Genomic DNA, 15,002 nt, shown 5'->3' with positions numbered 1-15,002 from the left:
AAACGTAACACACAGTTTTCGCATCTGTTGGGCACAAAGCTAAAATTTTAGCATCACATGTCATCCGGTTTGCCACATAATTGCAGAAGACTGTTCAGGACTCATGAGTAATGCAGGTCTTCGTTGTATATCACTCTGTAAATAATACGTATCGGTACAGTTTTCTGCAGTTTTACGCCCGCATGCTGTAAGACGCAAGACAACTCAGTTTTTCTAGGTCATAATTTATTGGCACTACGAGATCATAAATAACATGTCACACAGACACATACACACACACAAAAAAACTTATTGCTCTTGTAGTGAACTTTCATACACACCTCGGGGGAATAGCTCTCTGTGACGCCTTTTCAACAGGCGGCTCTTCATATACTTTCAAGTGAACACACGTGAGTTTTATGTTACAGAGCACTACACAGCTGACGCGTGATAGCTGCTTAACATAGTGGGTGCCACGACATTTGTCCAGTGGAGACAATCCATCGTGCTTGACAACATGATATCCATTTGTAACTCAGAAGCGTCAAGTCAAATTTGGTGCCAGTGTTCGCTTGAAGACCGAGCGACAGCTGGGAAAGAAGTGACAATGAGCGTGGCGAGAGCATATGCTATTAAATATTATCTACAACAGTCTGACTCTAATGAGTAATAAAGGTGGCAGAGCACAAAATTCGAAAATATAACTAAAGAGAAATGCGCAGAATTGCGAGATAGGAGAAAAAAAAGAAAGCACGAGTTGTTTCTCAAACACTTCGTGATACTTTCTGGCAAATGCAAAAAGAAAATACTAAATCTTAAGCGTGATTTGAAAAAGGTACGCGTACAAAAACACGACACACAGGGAGTGAAAAGGACGATGCAAACGCATTTGGCAAAGATGTGGGATTGGTCAGATAATTTGGAAAATAAGTAGCAGGCGCTCTGAGTATGCTAGAAATTGAACCCAAAAACTACAGAAAGGCTGAGAGGGCCGACTTCGTCTCGTGCTAGTATTTTGTATGCTTCCTGTCTCCCACACCGATTTTCTCAACTTTCTGTTATTCTAATATCTCGGGCTTTGTCTATGCAGCAAAGGCAAACAAAATAAATATACACTGATACGTTCGGGGAAACGCGGGTCATGACTCTCCGTATTGAAATAATGAATGTGCACAAATAATTTCCCGCAGGCGTGAGTTTGAACTAAAACAAATCCTGACATCCCGTTCACACGCTTTTCTTATTTCTTTCTCTTCCTTTTTTTTTTTTTTTGCGCCACAGAAAACTTTACCCATGTGGTAAACATTGGGGAACACATTGGCCCTGCTTCATGTGCTACGTTCCTCCCTCTATACAGATGAAGGAAACACGTTTTGAACGTTCCCAGTTTAATTCTATTGACAGCAATACGCAAAAAGGAAGTGAGGCGTGCAGACAGGACACAAGAGTAGAGAAGTGGACAACACGAACGGCGTTCGTGTTGTCCACTTCTCTACTCTTGTGTCCTGTCTGCACGCCTCACTTCTTTTTTGCATAATGAATCCTTACCAACTAGCTCAGCTTTCTGTCGTTCTGACAGCAATACATCATGCTCATCGTGTTTGTTCCTTTCGCTTAGCTAAACGTAGATGATAACGCCACGTATCTTAACCGTTGCGTCGTGTCGTCGACGGGAGCGCTCTGCTGTTTTGAATTGTTGGTGGGAGCGCTAGAAAGCTTACTCACTCGCCCATTGATTAGTTTACTAAGCGTTGTCATCTCATCCTATAAGTCACGAGAGTTAGCCTTGGCAAAACGTGCGCGCAGAAGCAAGAAATTAACGAAAGTAGAGATCCACTCACACTGTTAATAGTGCTTTGCATGCGCTTTTTCTGAATCGTGCGTGCCACTTCCCGCAAGGTACTGCGGCACAGGAACATGCCTAAGCGTGCATTCCGTGTGGGTTTCAGTGACGCGTTAACCATATGGACAAACAGCTACTGCACTAACGCCCATTCTGAAACATACATATAAGAAAATGCTACCTCACAGAGTCAATTCACTGATGTTCTTGGCAATAAATGACGCCTCACACAATGAGCCGACTACACATCCTTTGCGATACGTGAGCAGCCACAAATACTTCAAGCATCCAAAGAACCAGAGCTTATTGTTTTTCTTTCCTTGGCGCCAAATTTCCTTAAAGTAATACCAAAGGGAGCAATCACCAGCTGAGTGCCATGAATCTATTCGACATGCGTTGAATGGTTTGGTGGCCGCACGGTGTGCTCAGTTATTCGCAGGTGCACGAAAAAAAAAAACTAGTTAATATGTAACTCACAAAGCAGGATATAAAAACGAAACACTGTACCTTGGGCAAATTACTATCACTTTGTTTCAGCTTTACGTTAGTCAGCACATTCCGGGGTAAAAACGGATCAATCTGTTGCTGCGTTGCCGAGAAAATCACCATTAATCTCTCGTCTACGTTTCTTTTCCACTAGGTCCTAGAAATGAAACACAAGTTTTCAGTCCCCTTCGAGAATTTTGCTACGAATTTCATACAGCCCCAATCGACCGAGAAATGCATATATACAAACCATGGCTCAAGTGTCGCACAGTAGTCGTGAATGCGGGTACTTGCGCATCTAAATGAAGTGCACGTAAACCGAAAATGATATGTATACCCTGTCTCAAGTCGCAGATGCCTCAAATGACCCACACCCTGCACCTCTGCCGGCTGTAACTGGCCAAGCAAAATAAAAAGTCCTCAATTTGAGCTTGAACAGTGCGTATATAATTTTTGTTCTTATGGATGGCATGCATTCAACTGCGCAGTAACCCGTGCAACTGAACGTTTTTAATGGTTTTACCGTCTTTCTCTTCTAGACTTTTTCTTTTCTGATGGCAAATGAATTTTGGGTCAAAAGGTTTGTAGATCCAGAAGCTACCCAGTTCCCGAGAGACGCAGGACATGCTCGCGACACTCAACTGAGATAAGCTTCTCACTTTTTCGCAACACCCTTTTTCGTCCCGTATCGCAAGTTCCACGACTTAATGGAACTGACCGAAGCTGAAGAAAACATTAAGAGCTCATATCTCAGTGCAGTTACCAAAGTCATACTGCATAACGGAGATGCCAAAACAAGCCGTGACAAATGTAATGGTGTCAATATTACGCACCAATTTGCTGGCACAATATATTTGCTTCGGGTGTGGAACGCAATCCAACGCTGGTGTTCAGCGAACGCAATTTGTTGTTCTTTCGAATTTGAAACGTTGTGGGTGTCCGACTGGGGCTAAGTTGCTTTCCCTGCACCGCGCATGCTCTGTTACCCAGCGATGAGTGTCTGTTTTGTATGTTTGGTAAACTAATGTTTCTCAATGAGGCACTAAAGCTGTATAATTAAGGAAGCTTCGCGCGTTCTCCAATTTCGCGCCAAGGATTACATGCAGCCACCAGAGTCACCACGAGAAGAACGCGTTCTTATAACGCACACGTGTTGTCATAGAGCAAAACGAAAGCCTTCCTCCGAATGGCCTTCTGCTCCTAAGCAAAAGTAGCAACACGAGGACAGAGCTGTTCGTGCAAAGCACTCTCTCATAACATGACCGAAGGTTTGTCGACCGCACGTTTAGTTCTCGCAAGAGAAGCGACGCACAAATGGAATGTAGGCTCATGTCCAGCGATCTTGGCGATTTAGTTTATCTTCCTCTAGTTCCCGCAAGAGCAACGTCAACGCGGAATGTTCTACAGGAACATTAGGGTATCACGTACCTCCTGAAGCAGCTGCAGGAATGACATGCTACGTACCCAACTCATGACAAGTTGGAAGCACTTGCCAGAATAAGAAAAAAAAAAGGGGGGGGGGGGCAACGTTATTAGGTGAGTTCTGAGAGAAAAAGAAACGCATGACCACCGACCTAGCATCATTCGTGATTCAAGGTAACTTTCGTGGTTTCACCGATATGCCTGTTTCATTCCACCTAAATAGTCATACCACTCAGCCCTTCATGGTTCCTTCAAGTGTCAAATCTTTACATGGAGCAAAGTAGTGTACGGCGAAATATTTGTGCCCTGCCCTTCGACATTTTTCCGAGTGAAGCGTACGAACAACCATAATGAACGAAAAGACGGACAAATGTAATTTTAATGACATTTTTTGACTGAGTGTCTCCGGAAACGTATGCCATTTTCATTTACTTTAGGTGACAACCAACTGTTAATGTTCACGAAGCTTTCATTCTCAAATATTTGACACAACCTTGAGAGACAGCTAGCTAAAATGATCTAGAGTGCCCTACAGAGACAGGTAACAATATGAATGTACTACTGTATACAGCTATACACAGTAGGCACCACATAGATTTGTTCGAAGTGAAAGTACGCAAGGCGGCGCGGAACGTAAGAAAATTCCATGAACGGATGGTGCAGTGCTAGCCATCATAGATGTATTTTCCAAAAATCTGCTCATATTTTCGTTCACGTGTCTAAGACCATTTCAGGTCCATGTGGCTAAGCACGAGAGGAAAGTAGAGCCATTTGAGGCCTAATTATTTATTCTATAGAAATACACGGTAGCAGGATGCAGAGCATATGTGTTGAAGTCACAATAAATGTGACCAAGGGCCAATATCAGTCTGTTTCCTCAATATCACACTGACCGTAGTTGAGAGCCTGAGAAGTTCGCTTTCCTCAAATCGATCCTTCGTGGTCATCGCGCACATTTCCGCTTTGTATTTTCTCGCCGCGAGTCGCGCTTGATCCTCGAAACCTCATCACTACAAGTACGACGAGGCTCACATACTTGCACTCATAAAATAAACATTTAAATGGCTTAAACCACTTTCAGCGGAATATTTGAAGCTGTACTACCAAAGAAATAGGTTTCCAACGGTGGTGCGACAAACGTGGGCGTCATTCGAACGAGAAAATGTATTGCCCGCTTGATGCAGCTCGACATGTGACCGATCTTGCAGCAGGTCAATAAAAACAAAGCAACTTCAAGAGCAAGTATCAACTTGGTCAATGTTAAGCTTGATTTTAACGGCCTAATTCACAGGACAGATGGAAGTTTATGCCGCGCGATACAGGGCCAGTCGCAGTAACTTGAACACACTCTTTATACTTTTTTTCCATTTCAAGTAAAACACAATCCTTCAGACGAGAGCATCGCCTTCTCGGTGTGTACGAGGAAAAAAATACAATGACGAATCGGAACGGAAGACAGAACAGGAAAATGACAAAACCAGGATGCATGACCAAACAAAAATGCAGCGTAGGGGACACGAAAGTTCGAAGCGTTTCGAAATGTCTTCGTGTCACATAAACCCGTTTTCTTGTCGAGGAGTAATGTCGTCCGACAGGGGACGTAACATTCAACAAACATACAAGTATGCAAAATTCAACACCAGCTTTCCGAACAGGGGTAATGATTCTTCAGTTGCGCTACACTATAGTACAATGCATTAGATGTGCTATATTCGAGAAAATATAAAATCATCATGAAATCACTTTATACAGAACAAAACATTGTATTATTGCAGTGATGTAATTTTTCGGTGTAAACAATGACATGCGCCTACCTTGAAACTCGTTCAGTTGAACGAGATAGCGATTAACATCAACTAGAACATAATTCACTCAGCAATAACGGCACTTCCAAGCCTTGTGCTTGAAGTCCCACAAAGCATTTACGATCTAACATTGACGCGAGGAAATGGGAAAGCGTTCCCTCCTTAATAACGCTATTAAGCTAGGCGGGCCTCATGAGCACAAAATTGCTGTTTTGACCAAAAATCATCACCAATACAGTATTAGACATCTGTAAACATGGAAAACAGAGCGCTAACCTGTAATCAGAACTGTTAGCTTGTTTCCCGTTCTTTGCCAAACATAGCTTGATTGCAGTGACTTCAGTGTATTCTATTCCAAGGAATGTTATGGCAGTGCACTTATGCAAAACAAAATGTAGTTATCTCTTCACATTGGTTGTTCAACACAGCAAGACTTCGCACATAAAACGCAGTACATCTCGCCTATGGCACAAACGTATACGCAGCACTGACAACTTCGACTGAGAGGTGAGAATACATACCGCCTTACTGAAACGTTTTGCATGCGGCCATGCAATTCCACGTATTGTTGTTCGCACCATTCATAAGAAATCATGTGAACTTCGCGTGGAATATTGGTGAATTCCATAAACAATCAGTGAGTAAGACGTAAAAAGGTGAAATGTTTGGCTGGCATACGGAAACATTTCGGTAGGATGAACTTAATACGAAGTACAGCACCAGTGGCAACGTTTCGAATTTGCCTCATTCTGAAGAAGTATACCGCTCACAAAGCGGCATGGTTCTCTCTCTCCGGTAGGCTGCACGCCAACTGGATGTCATGATAGAAGAAATTTAAAAAAAATTAACTTGGCATTGCGTCCCGACTTCCAAGTTTACGGGATGGGGACTATGCGAAGAGCTATTCGCAGGGGTGCCACATATATGTACTATACCTAACTAACCGCAGAATTGACTCGCTGCTCGTCATTTCGCCATCCCCGCTATCGCTAGTTGTCAGACAACTTTCAAAGATGCAATAATTGGTATTTGTACAAATAGTATAATAAATGACAACAAAAAGAAAAAAATTGCAGCTAAATAATGTGTCTGTACCGCAGTGGTGCCACATTTTTTGCAAGACAAATGTAACTTGCGCCATAAGACAACGCCCAAGTCATTCTACATATCATATTGAGAAACCTCGTTCTAATGATACTCCGAGTTTGTTGTCGTGATTGCTCGCCCCGCCCATCCTTTCGACGTACAATCATCTGTCAGGAGACCATGCGCATGTTGCCTATAAACGAGCATCAGATGTCTGTAGTCAAACGGGGAGAGTTCGGCTGATTCGGTGCTTCTCACATTGTTCTGAAAAACAGGCAGTCACATCTAGATGGTCTAGTGACCTTAGCATTTGCGCGTGACATTTTAAGTGGGCGGCCGTAATGGCGGCACACCTGAACGAAACCACCAACAAAAAGATATATAAAAAAGTAAGGCTGTTTAATGCTAACGCCTGCAAGATCTCCGGCTACTCGAGTCCGCCTAGGCAGCGAATTCTCCCCGAAGGGGTTGACGGATCTGACACTCGACTACGCCCCGGCGTTTTCCTGAATATGTCAACTAATTAGCCCTAACAAGCACTCTTAAAGCTTTAGTTACTCGTTTTCGGCGGCATTTTCTTCTTCAGCTTGAGACTATAAACATTGCTACAAGGCGAACATTACACTTACTCAGTGCGAAAGATGTGACTGTCTACAGCACAGTGCTGTAAGAGGACACACTGCGCCGTAGAATCTCTCCTTCAGCTGATTCACAGGGAGACGGCGATGGTTCGACAGACGGGAATGACAGCCCAGTTGTCAACACGGTTTCGGGCATCCCGTCACCACCGCATCCGTCGTGCGCGGGTCACGAAAGCACAACAAAACTTCTCTACGCGACAGACAAACATCGCGCAGCCATCGCTATAGCGCGCGCTGCTGCGAACGCGTTCTGAAACCTGCAGCGCCTTATATCGTCGCACCACGTCTTAAAGCTTCCCTCACGGACCACACACTGGGGAAGCCTTCCACGAAACATCACCAACGGACGCAACATCTCAGCTGGCCTCATCATCTGTCGGCGGCAGCTGGAGGGACAAAAATAAACGCGACGACGACGACGACGACGACGACAGAGCCGCTGCGGTCGGTCTCGGTGGTTGACCAAGCTGTGTCGGACGGCGACGCTTTGGCCAACTGCTTCGACAAGGCCAAGGCGCTGGCGGAGCCGGCATCGGAAGCGCGGCAGCCGTCCCAAGGCGGAACCGGTAGAAGAAGCTTCTAGCTGCGCTCGCAGGTGGCGCAGCAAAGGTCGTGGTAGTTCTTCATGTGACACATGCGAAACTGGCGGATCATTTGGCAGTTGCGTGAGTGATCTTCGCAGTTTTGCCCTGCTTGGGAGGGGGCGAGGCAACGAAGAAAAAGAACGAGAGAAGAGAGAAAACACGTGAATAAAATATCAGTGACACGCATGCCTAAGCACTCTAACAACAAAGGGAGCGTTGGCGACTTCTTTACGTCAGAGGCATTGTAAGTTAAGGTTTGGCTGCGTTTTCGAACGTTCACAGAGACCCCAAGCGCACCCAAGCCCATCTGTCTTTAGAGCACGGGAGCGCTGTGCGGCAGCGTGCGTTCGCGGCATATAGTGGTAGTCGCTGGGTCAACACAAATCTTTCTCGGCAAGCGGTGCCATATTTGCAGGCCACAGCTAGTCGAGCTGCGCTCCATGCAGGCGATGACAGTTGCTGTATAGTGAACGACGGGTCACTCGAATGAGGCACACCTTCGCGTGTATCCTTCGTAACTATGACGCTCGTATAGCGTACGGTGGAATCGTTGCTCAAAGGTTAAAGTAAATAAGTCAGCTGCTCAGCGAAAAGCACGACTATCAGCAACCAGCCGCTGAAAGTTGTCTTGAACCATCGGACTACGGCACACGGCACAAACGCGCTTGCAGCCCCACTGATTCATCGGCCTTGACAGTACGGCGTGTTCAGAACGGAGAAAAGGTGTAGTATGCACTGTCTACAGAGAGCTATAATTCTAGTGCGCCGTGGGTCTGTTAATCATCTTCCACTCGCCATGGCACATCACGTCAGCCGAAAACCCGTCAACAATGCGCTGCCGAATAGCACTCCAGTTTACAGCCAGTTTTTTTTTTTTTTTTTTTTTGCTTTGGTCTTTTTTTTTCATTGCATGTACTTTTCTTGTAATTTTCACCGCAGGCAAGCCGCTATTCGTACCAGCTCAGGCGCGTCACTCTTGGTTGCGGACTCAATTAGTGATCCGTCCAACTGTGCGAACACAGCTCAAGTGGCTAATAGAACTCGCTGGAGCCCTGCTTCTCCCCACGCCATTGATGAAACATGACACGTATTCCAAATCAGCTAAGTCATAAGTACTAAGCGCCACTCACTGGCTGCGTCGCACGGTGGAGCCTTGCATCCTTGGAGCACTTCGGGTCGGTCGTGACTCCGACACGAGTCTCCGGCGGGCCGGTCTGTGCCGTACCACACGCAGCGCAGAATACGCGTGCGGAAACCACTCTCTCCGCATGTCGCTGTGCACTGGGAAAATAGAACAACAATACAGCCAATGACAAACGTTGCGGCAGATTGATTTATGAGGCTCAATGTCCCTAAACAACGTGCGTGCTATGAGATGGAGCAATTTTCACCACGTTGGTCTTCCACCTGTTTTACAAGCATCAAAATGAGGAAACCATGGTTCTCGCATTCCACCATTAGGTGGGAATTATGCATACATCGCCTTAGGTACATGTTAATGTAAGGAAAAAAAAAGGTCACACAATCCCTGGCCATAAACTAAAACAGCTTCGATTCGTTAAACAACCATCAATGCGCTTGTTCTCCGTCTATTTACATATTGACCCGCGCTTCGACGGCCACATTTTGACGTAAACGAAGAAGGAAATAGCTCATACAGCTTGCGTTAAGTGTACGTTAAAGAACCACAGTGGCCATAATTAACCCGGAACTCCTCACTCTATATATGGCGTCCCTAATAACCTAATATTCAGCACGTGGATGTTAAGCCCAATAGTTTAATCGATATTGACTTGTAGCAGTGGTTCTCTTAAAAGCATGACCTAACAGAAAGAAAGTTGACTGACAATGGATATTTAACAAATTGAATTTACAATGAAAGCACGTATTACCGCAAACATTGGGATCCAAACGAAATAGAGGCTCACAGAAAAATGAATACATTAAGTGATCAATGGTCGTGGAACAAGAGGTACATCAAACTGCAGTCAACGTTTCAAAGGGGGAATTCGTTGAAAGCGCCCTTGACGAAACGTTGGCTCTAGCTGAGGCAGCCCTTGTTCGACTATTGTCGACCGCCTCCGCATCGAGGTAACTGGCGAGTCACTTTACCTCCGACCACTCGCCGACCTTCCAGACGCCTCTGCAGAGTTCGCTGAAGCACTCCTGCTGATCCTGAGGCCTAATGGAAACGTCGCAGTGCTTGTCCTCCACAATGGTGTCGTTGGCCAGTCGACAGCTCACCGGCCGCTCTTGGACTGCACGGCTGAGGCCCAGGCAATGTCCCTTCGTGCACTGCACGCGAAAAGAACATATATGTTAAAATAACAGCGTCATTGTTCTGCTTTACGGGCACGTCGCTAACGTTTCGTGTTAGAAAGCAACGTTATCTGAAACCGCGAAAGGCAACCACCAGGACAGTGCTTTAAGTTTACGTACTAAATGAAGTATTTCTCTCAAGGGACACCGCTGACTTCCAGCATCTTTAATCCGCGCTTTACGATGCCACAATCGATGTCTCTGGAAGGACGTCCTGCTGTTGAGTTGCTGCTGTCTCACTTGCAATGTCTCGTCAGTCGTTTCGAAACGCGTCGGACGGTTTCAGCCCTGGTACCTATTCTGGAGCGAAACACTTACCTCCGTCCAGGGGTCCGTTACCCAACGCGGACAGCTGTCGGTACCGCAGCTCTGGATTATCAGTGGCGCCTCCATGCCGGCGTCCACGCACAGCGTGTTGTCCACGGTCTTCGATACATTGTGCAGGCGAACCATGCATTGTGCCACACGTACCTGCAACGAAGCGTATAGAGCAGTTCACGGTTAAGCATCCTTTTCCAATGACCACGGACTAATTGATGTTAATAAAAAAAAAACGAAAAAAGAAGCAGGAACATTACAAATATAATAATCGTAATAAGCTGCATTTTCGCCAATATTTCCGCATTCCTGCCGTATTATCTACATTTCTAATATTAGCATGCCAAATCCTTAATAACACTTCTTTCTCGAACTTCCTCAGGCTTCATTTAATAAGCTGGATCACTGGGAGACGCTTTCATCAAGCTATGTCTTCTTATAACATTCCCGTGCGAATGTGCTCAAGATTTATACGTTATGAGATGGCTCATGACTGGTTGACCTCACTACCCGCATAAACACTTTTGCGTCGCTCATGTGGCTAAAGTACCACATCCCAAGATTTCATTTGGAGCCGGACAACCATGGTCTCCATCTTTCATTTTTTTCCACCTCTCTGCACCCTGAGGACAATTACCATGCTTTGCCGTTAAAACACCTAAATGCGGCAAAGTAAGCAGCTTGCCGTGACAGTATACGGTGTTGGTGGTTGCAGGTATAGCAGAACAGATATAAATGATGATAGTCTGTAATGAGGTATAAGCAACAACACTCTCGCCCGTTTCGAGAAATCCGATGTGTCGCAATTGAACAGATCATTTACCTGCAAACAATGTGCAACGCAATAAAACAAGGACGGAGGACAGCCGAACCCACTGCTGCGAGCTGTGTTCGCATCCGTGTTCTTCATCGGCGGCTTTTTGTATATGCTACTTGCTTTGGATCTGTAGTTAAATCGCGGGAACATACTGGTGCCTTTTCTAATTTGCGTTAGCGATTGTTGGCCACTTAGTTCGCGACCAGTTCACTTGTTATCCATATAATAAAAAGGGGGGAAAATCCACGGTTTAACCTATTTATTATGATAGGAATTAGCGGTAAAATGATGATGTATCGTGCAATAAACAGCACACTGAATAAAACATGATTGCGCGAACCAAACTCAGAATCTGAGCTTTTGACATACTATTTCGTGCAACCACCATTGCTACTCGAGCTGCCTCAGAAGCTTTTCTTCAATATTTCTTTGAAGTGTGGAGTACCCACGACTCTAACAAGCACTTAGCTGTTGACGATGCCTGCCGACTTTTTTTTCGATAGCACAATGTCTCAAAAGGCAAAATGTTGCTTCTCGAACAAAAAAGTTTCGCGTATGGCGAGCTCTCTTCTACATGACTAAGGAAATATCCTGCGGTACGTTTACTCGTCCTGTACTCCCCGGAGCAGACATCAAACATATTTGTACCAAGTGAAGAAAGAAAACACACCGAGGCGTCAATGAGCAGTGTCGACAAGTTGTTTGGTGGCTGCAGGTTCCATTAAGCGATGACCCATGTAAGACCTATTTCTTGCGTATTTTCAATGCGGGCGATCCCCCATCGTCCATTTTAAGGTGGTTTATAACGTCTCTGACATTGTTCTCAAAATACAGCCCTTTGGTAATCCACTGTATCATGTACACATTTTGCTATAGTAAAATACAACTCTTTTTGCACGGAACGCATTTCGGATGTGAGTAAAGCGTGGTCGCTCGGCAGCGTAAAATGGATGCACCGACGCCAAGTAACGGCATGCCCATACATACGTCGCACATAAGTTCCATATGGTGGTCGCTTTTCGGTCGCAACTTTTGTCAGATAATGATGACGTAGCGCGGAAGGTACGCGTACAGCACTAACCTGTAGTCCACCTCCTCCGCACGTTTGGGAGCAGAGGGACCAAGGCGTGGTCTCCCACTCAAACTGCAGGCTATCCGCATTGCCCCGACCAAGGACGTAGCTATTGTGCATCAGGGCGTCGTCGTCGTCCTCCGATGCCAGGGTTTCAGGCTTCACTTGGCCTGCGAGTTGCAGGTAGACGGGGAGCGAGACGACGTCCGTTAACGTTGGCACTTACCTCGCAGGACTTCGCCATCCATCTACCGATTCGCACCGCTCCCTCTGGCAAATTTTGTGCATTGCCTTTCGATGTCATAATTGGATGCTTTGTATACAGGCTTACTAACTTAGCAGTGCGGATTACTTGGCTATATGGTGATCCTTAATAGGCTCACAACACTGAAGTTCCGATGGAATGTGTCAAACAAACTAGGAAGTTGTTCAAATCACGGCTGATAACGTCATCGGCAAAGGGTACGTGTCGCCTCACCCCGCCTAACCACTGCGGCCTGTTACTGTTATAATTTTCATCGGTGGCTTGGCTTGTTTTCATTGGTGGTCTGCACTGCAGCGATTTCACTTTGCCATTGTTTTACATCGGTTGTTTTTTTCTTGGCACAGAATGATCACATATCCTCTTAATGTCTGGATACCTTTTATTGCCGGGTTTAACAGCACGCGCGAATAGAAAGAACGTGAGAGAAAAAAACAATTATTCAGCAGCTGCAATGCATCTCTTCCTCTCAAACACTGCCGGCAAAATCCCGATTAGAGCATTAGGTGGCCAGCTGAAAGCTACGTTTGCATGTCGGACAAGTGGATCGTTAAAATCCGAATGCTGCTTACTGCTGCCTCCGCCCAGCCTCTTGTGGAAGTCCGAGAGCAGCGTCTGGATGCTAGGGATGGTGGCGCCTCCGTGGTAGCTCGCCGCTCCCGACCGAGCCGTCGGGTCCTCAAGCGTACCCTTGACCTCGTGGATCGCCTGACCGTCGCGGTCCTGCGGTTGGGAGTGGGAGAACGGTGCGCTCGAGAAGCTGTTTGGTGATTAGGGCGCCAGCGCCTGTATTTAGACGTTTACGCGCAAACGCTCGCACGATCAAAACAGGTCCAGAGCCGCCATGCGCGCCTTGACTAGCGTTCCCAAAGCCTCAATGCTCTCCTGGCGGTGAGAAGGTTTCGTGGTGGTGAAGGTGCTCGTGGAAGCTACAGAAGCAAGGATGGTGTGGATGTACGCGTATGTTAATCGTGCAATGTAGGCTAACAACTTGCCCGCGATCTGCCTTTCCCGCATGAAGCGCGAAGCCAATGGAGTGCGCAGGGTCATTGAGGAGCAGCGCAAAGGCATTCAGCTGGAGTTAATTCTTCCGAGTAACGCCTAGGACCACTGATGTCGCGGCGTGCGGACGCCTAATTACGCGGCTATTTTCATATTTCGCGCGTTTCCTTTGTAACGTGGGGAAAATAATTACGCCAGACATAGTACACTGAAAACAACGGATTCGGGTGTTTAGAAACACAATTATTACTTTTCTATCAAAATTCGCGTCCTTAATTCAGTTATTGAACAGTTCGTTAATTAATCTCGTGTAATTATCGACAGTTCAATTACGTGAAAATTCCTCTTTGTACGGTACGTGATTGCTGACAGAATACCAGTGGCTCCGTCTTCGTATATTCTATATTTTATTTTTAAGAGCTTGGCTAATGTCAGCTGGGACACTCAGTATAGAGCTTGGCATGTTGGGCTTCCGTAGTGAGCCAGAGTTATTCTTATCTACCCCTTCATCACCTGCTTTCCCAATTAAGCCTCGTGTAAACATTTAAACAGAAAACGTCATCTGCTTCACAATCGCCACGAGCCCCAACATCACCTCAACCACTACGGTAATATTTCACTCTTTCTGAATAAAATGAGTGTACGAGAATTGACACACGGGTAGTACCAGTCATGCCAAGACCACCCCAGATTACATGCTGCGTGGATATCCACGCGAAATGTGAAGGTTGTGGGATCGTTCCCCACCTGCGGCAAGTTGTTTTTTCATCCACTTTCATTTCCATTAATTTATCGTTTCTTTACGGCACTTATTAAGCACAAGTAATTTCCCCTATGTTGTCCTTGGTGTCAGTGTTTGTTGGTTTCTTGTGCTGTTCTGAAGTTAGGAGCACCTAAGGCACATTCCTTAACAGGTTCTTGATATGGAGGTCTGAACGCTACCGACACTTATGTCGGCCATCTCATAGAATGTTTTTTTCTTTCTGAAAGCTTTTTTCTTCTCTTTCATTAAAAAATATAAGAGCTGGGATAATGCAAAGATTCTTATCATAGTCAGCCTATACTATGTTCACTGCAGGACAAAGGCATTTCCCAGCGATCTCTAATTATGCCTGTCCTGCATTAGCTGACTCCAAATTGTGCATACAAATTGTCTAATTTCATCCGACCACCTAATTCTCTAGCGTCCTCGATGGCGCTTCCCTACCCTTGAGACCCACTCCGTAACTCAAATAAACTACTGATTATTTTCCTTACGTATTGCGTGGCCTGCCCACCTCCATTTTCCCATATCGGCTATCCTCGCGTTTACTCTCTGATCCACATCGCTCTCTTCCTGTCTCTTAACGTTAAGCCCAACATTTTT

At 45.7% G+C, this 15,002-nt stretch overlaps 1 protein-coding gene across 2 annotated transcripts in view; it reads right to left on the bottom strand.

The window, feature by feature from the left end:
• Window positions 1-208: 208 nt before the first annotated feature.
• nolo (no long nerve cord) overlaps window positions 209-15,002 on the bottom strand; it is a 264,081-nt gene continuing 249,287 nt past the window's right edge. The window contains exons 18-23 of one of the 2 annotated variants that reach the window (XM_055076569.2): window positions 13,207-13,357; window positions 12,382-12,542; window positions 10,484-10,636; window positions 9,959-10,141; window positions 8,977-9,127; window positions 209-7,954 (exon numbers count right to left, since the gene is read on the bottom strand). In XM_055076569.2, coding sequence (XP_054932544.1) covers window positions 7,842-7,954; window positions 8,977-9,127; window positions 9,959-10,141; window positions 10,484-10,636; window positions 12,382-12,542; window positions 13,207-13,357 — 912 coding nt within the window. In that variant the 3' untranslated portion in view covers window positions 209-7,841. The remainder of the gene's footprint in view (window positions 7,955-8,976; window positions 9,128-9,958; window positions 10,142-10,483; window positions 10,637-12,381; window positions 12,543-13,206; window positions 13,358-15,002) is intronic. The other variant, XM_050188130.3, reaches the window with a different exon arrangement.

This window comes from Dermacentor andersoni, chromosome 2, assembly GCF_023375885.2.
Source record: "Dermacentor andersoni chromosome 2, qqDerAnde1_hic_scaffold, whole genome shotgun sequence".
Lineage (NCBI taxonomy): Eukaryota > Metazoa > Arthropoda > Arachnida > Ixodida > Ixodidae > Dermacentor > Dermacentor andersoni.
Note: the sequence above shows the minus strand (reverse complement) of the source record. Positions and strands in the feature narration are given on the sequence as shown.